This window comes from Hyperoodon ampullatus, assembly GCF_949752795.1.
Source record: "Hyperoodon ampullatus genome assembly, chromosome: 14".
NCBI classification, from domain to species: domain Eukaryota; kingdom Metazoa; phylum Chordata; class Mammalia; order Artiodactyla; family Ziphiidae; genus Hyperoodon; species Hyperoodon ampullatus.
Genome location: NC_136927.1, coordinates 30,562,459 through 30,575,715, shown reverse-complemented (window position 1 = coordinate 30,575,715; position 13,257 = coordinate 30,562,459). Strand labels below are relative to the sequence as shown.

Genomic DNA, 13,257 nt, shown 5'->3' with positions numbered 1-13,257 from the left:
ACACATCTCACAAACCTTAGGTGTCCAGCTTGATGAATTTTTGAAAATAAATACACCACCCAGATCAGGCAGTACATTTCCAGCTCCCCGAAAGGTCCCTCACACCCCTGCCCCAACAATACTCTCTTCCCAAAGACAGCCCCTAGCCTAACTTCCAGCACCATAGACTCGCTTTGCCTGATCTTGAACTTCATATACATGGACTCATACAGGAAACTCCCTCTGATGTCTGGCCTCTTTCACTCATCACCACATCCCATTTTTCCATGTTGCTTCATGTGTGCTAGCAGTGCATTCCTTTTTTTTCCTTCCTGCTATATAGTATTCTGTTCTTTGAACAGTCCACAATCTACCCACCCAGAATCCACACCTGTAACAACCAGCCAGGTGATGCTGATGCCTCGAGCACTTCTTTTCATTCTGTCTTGCCAGCTGTGGTTGGCTGGGGATGAATGGGCTTGCCGGAGAAGGAATGTTAGTCCCACTGTGACTGGTTAGTGGCTGCCGGGCCACCAGGGGCACAGACGCCTATGCTGGCAGCTTGAGATGTGCAACCTCAGGCTTCTTGGCTGCAGTCTTGAGGTGGAAGAGCCACACGCTCCCATCCTTCCCCAGCAGGGACTTTTCCAGGGCCTCCACAACATGACTCTGTGGTTGGTGAGGCCACCATGGGGGTGACGGAGGTGCCTCTATTAATCGACTGGGATTTTCCTACTACCCCCTCACTGTGTGGCCAGCTTTCTGTGGTATCTTTTTATAATAAACCCAGGAGTCTGTAAGTAATCTCAGGCTCTCAGGTCTTCTGTCACTTAGGTCACCAAACCCGACAGGCAACAGGTACACTCGTGAAATGGCTGCTTGTAATAATGAAAATCCGGAAACCACCTAAACGCCCATGGTCACGTTAAATAAGTTACGGCCCAGCAAGATGCAGCTCTTAAACCAAACAAGGTAGGGATGCATGAACGGACAATATGAAAAATCTAAGATACGCTAGTAAGTTGGGAAAAATAAAATAAACAGCAAAATGGTATGTGTCCACTGAACTCTTAGGGTGAGATTCTGTAGAACTTTTGCTTTCTACAGTTTTTTAATGTTTGATTTTTGTTGTTGTTGTTGTTTTATAATGAGGACATTTTCTCTCTATAATTAGAAAATAAAAATAAAAGCAAAACAGACCCATCCTTCTCACCCCCATACATCCAAGTTCTGTAAAATGTGAGTAATTTCTGCTGCTTTGGCAGGGCTTATGAAAACACTCTGATGAATTCCCCTGTAAGGCCAGCAGCATCTGCCTGGGTTTTCTTATAGCACAGCACCCTTTTTAGTCCTAGTACAAGAAAGGCCACATGATCCAGAAAGCCCAGAATTTTCAACCCCCTCTTCAGTCCAGTAGCCCTGGGGTTAGCTGGGTTATCAGAGAACAGTCATTTGGCGGAATGCTGGATTTCATGATAAAACCAACTCTAACTGGACACTTCCACCTGCCAGACCCCATACTACACTCTGCACACCCACTGTCACACTCAATCCTCAAACCACTCTAATCACCAGGTACTAGCATTATCTCTCCTTCACAGATGCAGAAACTGCAGCTTGGAGAATTCACTCCCCGGAATACATCTGGGGTGTCTGTGGCAGAACCAGGGCTCAGAACTGCTTGGGTCTGAGTCCATGGCCCGTACCAGCGAGCTGGTCTTCCCCTCTCGGGGTTTTCAGAAACCACACGCAACTGATATCCAGGGTAACAAAAGCTGTTGGGAAACCACTCAGGGAGAGTGAGTCAACTCACATTTGGCAGCTCACAGACACGGGGAAGCGTAAGGAGAGTCTCCTGGGACAGCAGCACCATCTAGTGGCCATCAGTCTGCAGCTCTTTCCTATCCCTCCCTCCTCCCTCCTCAGGAGGAATGCCACCATCTCTACCTCTCTCCACCCATCAGAAACTTTTTAAAACCTGTCTTGGGGACCTAGAGCCTGCCTGTGGCATAGACATTCCATCACTTGTCTTCTCTTCCCTGCTTCCTGCAGGCAGGGCCTGGGGCTTGGTGCAGTCATCTTGGAAAAATAAAGCTCGTGATCAAGCCCGGATGATTAGGAGCTAAACCAGGGTTTCTAACCCTCGGCACTGTTGACATCTTGGGCTAACTAATCCTTTATTGTTGGGGGCTGTCCTGTGTGTTGTAGGATGTTTAACAGCATCCCTGGTCTCTACCCACTAGATGCCAGTAGCACCCACCCCCCAGGACAGTCTCCAGACACTGACAAATGTCCACTGGGAGCACAGTCACCCCCAGCTGAGGACCACTGAGCTAGCTCACCTGGGCTGAAACCTATTCTCAATTCCTGCCTTGCTAGAGCTGTCACCTGGGGCCAGTGACTCAAACTCTCTAGGTGTTAAATGAGGGCACTGACAGCACCTGCCTCGCAGGTTGGTTGCTTCAGATGAAGAGCCCGGGACTCATCGAGGGGGCCGGGAAGAGGCTCCGAGTCACACCCTCGTCAGTCGGGCAGTGGGACTGAAGCAGGCAGGTCAGGGGCCAAAGCCACGCCCTTGCATGCTCCTAGGCCACGTTCTTCCTCACCTTGCTGCTTCCATTGCTTATTCTGTTGGCCGATTATTCAGCGACCCAAGCTCTTTAAAAACAGGTTATAAAGAAGAAATGCAAACACCCCCAGAACCACTCAGCAGAGGAAAGCCCTCTCTTAGCTCTTCACAGCACCCTACCGTGCAGGGGGAAAAAATGGCATTACGGAGTGAACTGTGTGCCCCCAAAATTCATATGCTGAAACCCTAACCCTCACCATGACTGTATTTGGAGATGCAGCCTTTCAGGAGGTAATTAAGGTTAAATGAGGTCATAGGGTGGGGCCCTGATCCGAGAAGACTGGTGTCCTTCTAAGAAAAGGAAGAGACACCAGAACTCTCCCTCTCTCCACGTGCACAGAGGAAAGAACACTTGAGAACACAAAGAGAATGTGGCCATTTGCAAACCAAGAAGAGAGGCCTCATCAGAAACCCTGATGGCACCATGATCTTGGACTTCCAGCCCGCAGAACTGTGAGAAAATAAATTTCTGTCGTCTAAGCTGCCCAGCCTGGGTATTTTGCTATGGCAGCCCAAGCACACCAAGACACACAGTAAGCACAGACATTCAAACAGCAACATGAACGCCACGGCAAACAACATGCAGCTGACACTCAGAGGTGCTGAGGCAAGTGTCAGGACTGTCCTTACAAAGTGAGGTCTCGTGACTGATATTCTCGAAGAGGATGTTCAAGGTCTGCAACAGCTGAACGCACACGTAGCGGCCTGACTTCTGCCGCAGGATGTTCAAGAAGAAGACGAACATATTCTTCTCCAGGAAGAAGCTGGAGAGAGAATGGGAAAGCGTCAGTGGCCTGCTTCTACACGTGGAAATACATGTCGTCCTCTGGTTGCATGCCCAGCACATGTGTGTGCACCCCAACAAAGGCATCCACAGAGCAGCCAGATCACACCACCCGTGTGGCCTCGGCTTCTGCGATACCCAGCTCCCACGATGCTGTCCTCCAACAAGAAAAACGTGACCTTTCAGACTCTCTTCCCGGAATGTGAGAACAGTGCTGATTCTGGGAAGCAGTGATTTCTGACAGAGTGGAAAAGATCCTTCCCGACTAAATGATTACACAGTGACCTACCTACACTTATAAACCCAACAAGCAGCATTTTCCATCTGATATTTTATAAGCTTAGTTTTCCTCACTAAGCCTCTTTCCTTTGCTTTCCTAGCTTTGAGTGCTCACCAACAACCTGGGAACCAGAGTAATTCCCTACAAAAGGCTAAGATCATGCTGAATATTAAAAGAGTTTGGGTTTCTCAATTAACAAGTTTGTCATTTCCACATCTAGGGTATGAGAACTGGAAGGAAAGAGAAGGTGCTGATGTGGTCATGGGACCCCCGCTGGTCCTCAAGTCTGCTTTGCCTTTCTTGTCCTGGACGGGACATTTGTCTACATGCAGCCTGGGGGCACGGACTTTGGGAGGCACACACTGGCTCTTTTAGTCTTGAAACGCAGACCCCCTAAAGCCTGTCTTTAAAGGAAGAAAATGACATTTCTAGTTTGGTGTTCTCTGTATTCACGCTAAGACCAGATAATCTCTCATCTGGGATACTCAGCACAATTCCTGGCAGTCCCGCGGGTCTGCTGGTTGACTCAGTGTTGGGTCTCCCTCTTCCCTCTGCTGTCAAGTGGCAGGAACATGGGCCTGGCACTTGCTCAGTGCTGCAGATCTTCTGTTTGAATCCATGAAAGGGTAAGTGAATAAATAAATATGACCTTAAAGAGACCTCTAAATTATTTTCCAACTCTGATTCTGGGAGCCCGTGTGCCTACAAATGCCGTCCATGTTGATCCCCAGAACAATTCATTCATTGGACCTATCGTGGCTTCCTTTGCGGCAGGTTGTACAAAGCACTGACTCCCAAGTATCACCCAACAAGCTCACTGCAGCCCAAGACCGACTTGGGAACTTGTTAAAATGCTTGTACCTACATCTTGCCCAGGGGTAGATTCCGTAGGTCTAGTGTGAAATCCAGGAGACTGGATTTTTAAAACTCCCTAGGGTAGCAAGGGGCTCCTTGGAAAAGTGGCTAATTCTAGGGCCGGGGCAGATAAAATGCAAGATGAGCCTGGAGCACATCAGAGCACCAGAAAGTAAGGAAGTGCTCCAAAAACCAAAAGGATAGGGCTGAGGCAAAGGGACACAGGAAGCATCCTGAGAGAGCTCCTAGGGCCTGAAGCTGGAAAAATGCCAGCACAAAAATAACTAACGGAGTACTGGATTATAATCCAGAGGATAAAATAAATATCCATGAGTCCATATTGATATACATGTGCCTTGCAGATATTGTGTTTTTTTTTACACATTGAAGGTTTGTGGTGACCTTGTGTTGAGCAAGTCTATCGGCGCCATTTTCCCAACAGCATTATTTTTTAACTGAGGTATGTACATTGTTTCTCAGACACAATGCTATTGGACACTTAACAGACTACAGTACAGTGTAAACATAACTTTTATATACACTGGGACACCAAAAAAATTCGTGTAACTTGCTTTACTGCAATATTTGCCTTATGGCGGTGGCCTGGAACCAAACCTGCAAGATCTTCAAGGGATGCATATAAATAAATGATTGAATAGATAAATAAATGAGGAGAAGAGACAAATCTTCCACGAAGAAGAATTTCAAACAGTGTATGTAGATACTCCCCCCTTTAAGAAGGTGGAGCTTAATTCCCACGCCCCCAACGTCCAGATGGGCTGAACTTAGCAACTCACTTTGGGAGACTACTGTAGGGGAGGGGGAAAGAGTAACTTGAAAGTAAAAAAGCCTGGCAGACACCACCTGAGCCAAGTGATCAGGTTAACCTCTCCAGGAATCATGTGGATATCAGGAACGGTGACATTCTGGGATGGGAAGGACACTTCCCCTCTGTGACACTCTTCCCCAAAATTCCCAGGCAAATCGGGAGAGAAACACAGATTGGGGGACATTCTACAGGACAGCTGGTCAGTACTTCTCAAAACTATCAAGGTCATAAAAAAAAAGAGAAGACTAAAAAACTGTCACAGACCACAGGACACTGGGGAGACGTAACAACTAAAATGACTGTGGGTGCCTGGATTGGGATCCTGGAGCAGAAAGAGGATGTTAATGGAACACTGGTAAATTCCAGATCAAGTCTGGAGTTGACGTAATGGTGATGTTTTAACAAATGGACTCTAGTCATATAAGATATTAACAGGGAAACAGCGTGAGGGGTAAATGGGAACTTTCTGTACAATCTAAATCTAAAATTATCCCCAAACTTAAAAATGGATTAAAAACAAGCTCTCTTGCGGCCTCTGTGGGGCAGTGATTTAAGAATAACTGGGCCTCTAAGAGCTCAGTAGTTTTTCTAAGATGACAGATGGACTTGGCCATTCTAGTAAAGGTGACGTGGTTTCTAATCTTTAACCCAAGGGTCTTTCTCATTTCCATAAACAGATACCAAGCAACCAACAAATAGTAAATTCCCCATGGATCCTGAAAGGCAACTAGTCCCGTTTATGAGCAACACCTATTTATTACTCGTGTTTTCCCTTGGGGAACTCAGCCAGTGTCACAGGTCTGCATTTTAAACAATTTGCATTTTCCACAAGTAGCTCCATATTAGCTAACCTCACTGACGAAAATATAGAGCTATCCAGAAAATCAGAATATCTAATAAGAAGCCAGGTTGGAAATGGAACACGTGTATTTGTTTTACATGTGTTTTTTAAGTGGCCTCAACACTTATAATTGAGATTATTTTATATAAAAATAAAATCTGTGTTTGGTGGTTGTCATAACCCCAATCCTTCTGCGCTCAGACACTGGGACAGGTCTGTTGAGGAAAGCAGTTCATGGGTTACGGCCTTTGCTTTTTAACTGTCCAATAGGGACACCTTTTTTTTTTTTTTTAATAAATTTATTTAGTTATTTATATTTTATTTTTGGCTGCATTGGGTCTTCATTGCGGTGCGCGAGCTTTCTCTAGTTGTGGCGAGCGGGGGCTACTCTTTGTTGCGGTGCATGGGCTCTAGGTGCGTGGGCTTCAGTAGTTGTGGCACGCGGGCTCAGTAGTTGTGGCTCACGGCTCCAGAGAGCAGGCTCAGTAGTTGTGGCACACGGGCTTAGTTGCTCTGTGGCATGTGATATCTTCCCAGACCAGGGCTCGAACCTGTGTCCCCTACATTGGCAGGCGGATTCTTAACCACTGCGCCACCAGGGAAGTCCCAATAGGGACACCTTTTAAAATGATCATTTGCTAACATTTCTTGAGTGCCTAACTCTGTATCAGGCACTGGGCAGGGAACTTGCTCTCTCTCACTTAAAGATGAGCAAACTGAGGCGGGCCTGAGACTCTTCACCTAGGAAGTATGAGAGTGAGGAGAAACTCCTCCATGGGCTCTAGGTGTGAGCCATTTGACCTTGAGCATAAAAAGGGGTGGGGATGAGGATAAGGATGGGGATGGGGATGAAGATGGAGAAGGGGATGGGGATGAAGATGGTGATGGTCCTCTACCCTCGGGTAGTTGGGAGACTTAGAAGGATTATCTCGTCAAGAGCTCAGCGCTGTGGCCACCCATCAGTAAACACAATCAATGTTAGCCCTTAGTGTCTCCACCGGGGAAGGGTCTTTTCAGTTCACTTAGAATCTAACTACCCAAGACATTTTCTCCTTCCTTTGGGGGAGATAATCAGACATTACTTAGAAAATTATCCATGATATTTTCAAATTTTTCTAGGGACACTGTTTTCCATAACTTTCCCATTTTCAGCAGGCATTTTTTACAGTGTTTCAAGGGCATCTTAGAGAGACAGAGAGAGAGAGAGAGAGGGAGAGAGACAGATATCTGTGCAGGACCAAATTGGCATCAAATCCTGACATCATCAGGAATGACTCATGGTACACATTTAGAAAAATATTCAAAGGAAGAAGAAGAATCAAAAAACAAAAAAACAGAAACCCTTACTCAAATACAGAGCTGTCATTCTGATCCCCCCAGATCAGAATCTCGGTGATGGATCGGATGGTCTCCACCAGCAGGTTCCTGTTCTGTTCTGTGACGGTGGTGTTTTTGGTCAAAACATGGTACAGATACCTGAGAGAAAGGAAAAGAAAAGAGAACTAAAGGTTACCAGTTGAAATGTAAGCCAAGCTCAGTGACCATTAGCAACATTTTAGGGACAATTTGGCTGTGCTTTTTACAGACACAGTTCTTAGCACAATTCCCATTCAGAGGAGACATAACTCACCACCCGAGAAAAATGGCAGACAATGCTTCAAAGTGTTAAATAACCAGGGACACACCAACCCAAACTGAGGCAAGACTGTCAAGCTTTTGAAGACAGCCATCCTCAAACTCCAGTGTGTGCAAGAGCATGACCTGGAGAGCTGGACAAAGCGGGGCCACAGAGCCCACCGGAGACTCAGATTTAGCGGCACTGAGGGAAGACCAGGCATCGGTCTTTTTCACTCTCCTGGGTGATTCTGACGCTGGCGGAGCAAGTGGAGACACACGGCTCAGTGCCAAAAGCCTAAGACCCGCTGCCTGGCTGATGCAGAGATCAGACGTGGAGTCACACAGCAGGGAGGGTGGTCCCAGAGCCAGTGGCTGGGGCACAAATCAGGTGCCGTCATGATCACCCTTGGAATGCCCTTAATCCCCCATGAAGCACAGAACTGATGGCTCAGATGAAGTACGTGGCTTGCAGTTCAAGGGCACAGCTCTTATTTGCTGTGTACAGAGTAAAGTGAAGTGGGTTTGAGAGGCGATGGCCATGTATTCAATACTTCACCCACCTGAATGTGCAGGGACAGGTGGGCCCGGCCTAGTCCTCAAGGCCCTCTGCTGCTGGTGAGGGCAAGCCAAAGAATCGCAGAGGCCAGTCCTGAGCAGTGTGGGGACTAGCAGCCTGGCTGACGCCCCGGGAGCGCCACCTGGCACGGTTTTAAGAGAGTGTCTCCAGGGCTGGCAGACTGAGGCAACTTCAGCTGTCACGGCTTAGGAAGGAAAAGGGGGCAGCAAGAGGGAGCGACTCAGGAGTAGTCACTTCCCGACTTCTTTTCTGGCCACCTTCAGTTTGGGGGTGGGGGACTGGCGAGAGAAAGGCAGGGAAAGACTAGATAGGTCATACCATTGAAGATCTCTAAAAAATGGGTAGGATGTAAAGAGGTAGAATCTTGCAAATGGAACCACAGGGGCCATCTGCTGCTTTAGGGGGTTTTAGTTATTAGTGCTTGTGCTGTTTGTCTAAAGACATACTATAATCATTTTTTAATCATTTAGTTAATCTAATTAATTAAAACTACATGCAACTTTTAACATACAGTAACTAGCACAGCTCTCCCAAACAGAACTCTCCAGCACCTGTGCCCAAATCCACTGGCAGGGCCGTGTGTGGGGGTTGAGGCCAGTGGTCCCCTGTGATTAGGTGACTCCACAGCACTGACCCACCCTGGGATGAATCCAGGGGACCCACTCATGAATCTACGTCTCCATCTTGCCTCGAGTGCCTCTTCCTCAAAAGGCTCAAACAGCAGAGTTTTTCAAATTGTGGTTCACAGGCCTCCTGCATCAGAATCACCTGCTTAAGTTGCAGATTCTGGCTTCCGACCCCGGACTCCCAGAATCTGAGCCCTGGGTGCAGGGCCCCAAATCTGCTTTTTGAAGGAGCTCCCACTCTCGTTTCAGAGCCACGGCATCACTCATGCCGTGGCCGTCAGTGACACTGCCCATGCAGTGCACAGTACGCCCCCCACCTGCTGTGACAGGTGTTGTTGGCGACATGGGGAGACGCGGATTCTCCCCACTCTGGTGTCTCCTTCTGCGTAGACGACAACATGCATTATCACCTCACTATCACACTCCTGGCCCAGGAGGCACCAGCCTGGGTAAGTGGGTCTGCTCTGAAGACCCCCAATAGGGATAGGAGAGGTTAAAATCTTGATGATCAGCCCTGACTTCTATTCACTGTGCTTTCTGCCTGGAATACCCTTGCTGCCCTGAAGAACCAGCAAACTCTTACTCATGTGTCAAAACCCAGCTCAGGCACCTCTTGGTGAAGCCTTCTCTCTGGCACCTCTGTACCCATATGCATTTGCTGCTGCACAGACCACCCTCATTGGCAATGATCTGCCTCCTTTACTAGACCTGAGCTCCTCAAGGTCAGGAACATCATCTTATTGATCTTGGTGACCCCAAAAGATTCCAGAATGTCTGGAACACAGTAGGTGCTAAATAAATGCTGAATGGGGGAAGGGTGGGGGACCATCTCCATGAATATGAGGTAGATCAGAGCATACAAGACCAAACACAGTCAAGGGGCCAAATGCCAAACACAGCAAGGAGTGGAACAGAGCAGTAGTGAAGAGTTCAAACACTTGGAGTCCAACAGACAGACCTGGGCTTGATTCCGGGCCCTGTCTCTTCCTATAAGTGGCCTTGGACAAGGCACTTCACCTCTCTGGGCCTCAGCTTCTACAACCATCAAGCCCTCCTTGCTGGATTGTTCCAGAGATTTGATGTGATACCACATAGAAAGAGCTGAGCGTGGTGCCTGGCACACAGTAAGCGCTCAACAGATGCAGGGCTAGCTGCTACTACTATTATTATAAGGTGGTTGTTATGAGGGGGGCTGTTATTAAAATCATTATTAAATTATACAAAGAATATTCCAAGAAGGTAGGAAGGAGAGATCAGGCTGGATCCAAACAGTCATGAAAAGAGGACTTCACTGCAGGAGTTATGGGAAGGTCCAGAGAAATCAGAGCAGGAAGTGGAACGTTTGGTATTAGCTGGGTGATGTCAAGCAAGTTACTTAATCTCTGTACCTCAGTTATCTCACCTGTAAAATGGGAGACCAATAGCACCTAAATACTTTAGTACCTACCTATCATGGTGTCGTTAGGAACAAACAAGTAAAAAGGTAGATAACTAACCTGGCAGTTCCCATGGATGACACAAGTGCCAGCTATTACTGTTATCATTGCCTTCACTAAATAACCCCTTAAAAAAAATTCTAGTAATTTTTTACTAGAGGAGGCCCTTACAGACAAACCCAGGGGAAGGGCAGGGTGTTAAGTCTTGAAAAGAAGATTCTAGGCGCTCCCACGTGCGGTGCATGGCCTACATGCCTGGCCCTGTGTGCGGGCCTTCCTGTGACCCTCATACTCGCAGTAACCTGGGGACGTGCACATCACTAGCACGGCACAGGCCAGGACAGGAACTGAGGGACGCTTGCTCAGCAGCTCATCTGCAGCCAAAGGGCAGAGGCTGGCTCAGAGGGCTCCAGCCAATCCCCCACCTCGGCAGGGCTTGCTGCGCTCTGCCTTTCTCAGTGGCGCCATCTGCTGGCACGTGGTGATGCTGCGCCAGGGTTTCACCGCATGACCACGCAAGAAGTTGGGTGCCTTTTCACATGTTCAGAGCCATTTAAATATCTACTTTTGTGAGGTGTCTGTGCAAGTTTTTTGCCCATTTTTTCTAGGTAGAGAACCTTTTTTCTTATTAATTTGATGAAGTTTATGCATTCTGAATACAAATCCTTTACTGGATATACCTATGGCAAACATTTTCTCTGAATGTGGCTTGCCTTTTCACTCTCTTTACAGTGGTCTTTTGATGAGCAAAAGTTCCTAATTTTAATGCGGTCCAGTTTATCAATCTTTCCCTTGGGTAGTGTTTTTTGTATCAACCTTAAGACATCCTTACCTACCCCAAGGTCATGAAGAAATGCTGTTTTCTTCTTTTAAAAAGTTACTATTTTACCTTTCACATTTTGACTTAGAGTACATTTGAAACTCATTTTTGTGTATGGTGTAAGATACTGGCCAAAATTCATTTCTTCCATATGGCTATCTAGTTGATTCAGCATCATGTACTGAAAAGGCCCTCATTTCTCCAAAGCACACCGATGTCACCGTTGCCATTAATCAGGTGACCACGCATGGGACTTTCTGGATGCTCTAGTTCCACTGATCTATTTGTTTACCTTTGTGCCAACACCATGCTGTCTGATCACTGCAGCTTTATAATAAATCTTCCAATGTGATCATGTAAGTCTTCCAACTTCTTTCCTTCTGAGGTTTTTTTTATTATTATATTGGCTATTCTTGGCCCTTTGGATTTCCATATATATTTTAAAATCACCTTCTCAATTTCCACAAAAATACCTGCTAAGATTTCCTTTAAGACTGCCCTAAACCTATAGCTAAATACAGAGAGAACTGACATCTTTTGGAGAGTGTAACATGATGACATTTACATTTCCTTCAAGGTTTGCTGGATAGGGGGCTTGCACATCTTTTGTGAGATTTATTCCTAGGTATTTGATGGGTTTTTTGATGCTGTTGTAAATGGGAGTGTTTTAAAATACTCATTTTCTAAATGTTTGTTGTTGGTAGATGGAAACACCCGCTAGATCTCAAGCTCTAAATTCCCACTGCACTGGCTCATCTTTTTTCCCTCACGATGCCCTAGCACACTGTTTTAGGTAATCTTTTTGGAAGAGACCCTCAATATATGTTTGCTTAAATGTAGTGGGGGGAAAAAAGAAAGAAAGCTGAATGGATTAAAGATTAATATTTTAATGCTGCATCTAATTCCAGGGCTTTGGAAGATCAAGTAATTCAACTACCTCAGAGATACTAATATAGTTTAATAACTTTCTGGTCTTAAACGTAACACTCATTTTAGAAAGGTTGGAAACCTCAACAACAACAAAAAAGAGAAACGGCAATTGTCAATCATGCCACTGCCCAGAGATGACCACTGCTGGAGTTGCAATCTATTTCCTTGGGTCTTTTTCTTTGCTATGGATATTAACATAGTTGAGCTCATGCTGTATGTCCATTACCATGCCCATCTTTCTTCCCACCTCTGGCTAAAATAAAAGCATTTTTGTTATTGGCAACTGTTCTCAAGCATCAGTAGTGACTATGTAGTACACCACTGACAGGACGGCCCAGCAGTTCCTGGGCATTAGATTCCTAATTGTTCAGATGATCAACAAGCTAACAACAGCCATCTCTATGTGCAAGGCTGTGTTCCCTATCTAGATAAGATTCCAAGGACAGTGACAGATTTTTCTCTTACAATGATAGTAACTGTTACAACGATAACATTTTCTCTCAAACTCTATGTGTGTACATTTTTACCATCATCATCATAAAAACAGTTGCAGCCTCCTGGGCTTCCCTGGTGGTGCAGTGGTTGGGAGCCCACCTGCCAATGCAGGGGACACGGGTTCAAGCCCTGGTCCAGGAAGATCCCACATGCCGCAGAACAACTAAGCCTGTGCGCCACAACTACTAAGCCTGCGCTCTAGAGCCTAGAGCAAGCCTAGAGCCCATGCTCCACAACAAAGAGAGGTCACTGCAATGAGAGGCCTGCGCACCACAGCGAAGAGTGGCCCTCGCTTATTGCAACTAGAGAAAGCCTGCGTGTAACAAGGAAAACCCAACGCAGCCAAAAACAAATAAATAAATAAATTTAAAAAAATAAATAAATAAATATAAAAACAGTTGCAGTCTCCTATTGCCAGGCCCTGTTCTGAATGCTTCAGATGTGTTCACTCATTAAACCCTTACAACAATCCCGCAGGGCTGATGATCTGGGGAGCTGAGGCTCTGGGAGGCTAGGACCCACCCAGAGTCCCAACACAAGGACAGGGCACCCAGGCAGT

The 13,257-nt window shown here is 46.5% G+C and overlaps 1 protein-coding gene across 2 annotated transcripts in view; it reads right to left on the bottom strand.

The window, feature by feature from the left end:
• Positions 1 to 13,257, bottom strand: part of CLEC16A (C-type lectin domain containing 16A) — a gene marked incomplete at both ends in the record, with an annotated part of 206,270 nt that overhangs the window by 186,391 nt on the left and 6,622 nt on the right. For both annotated transcript variants that reach the window (XM_079719268.1, XM_079719269.1), the window contains 2 exons: positions 3,239 to 3,372; positions 7,545 to 7,673. In XM_079719268.1, coding sequence (XP_079575394.1) covers positions 3,239 to 3,372; positions 7,545 to 7,673 — 263 coding nt within the window. The remainder of the gene's footprint in view (positions 1 to 3,238; positions 3,373 to 7,544; positions 7,674 to 13,257) is intronic.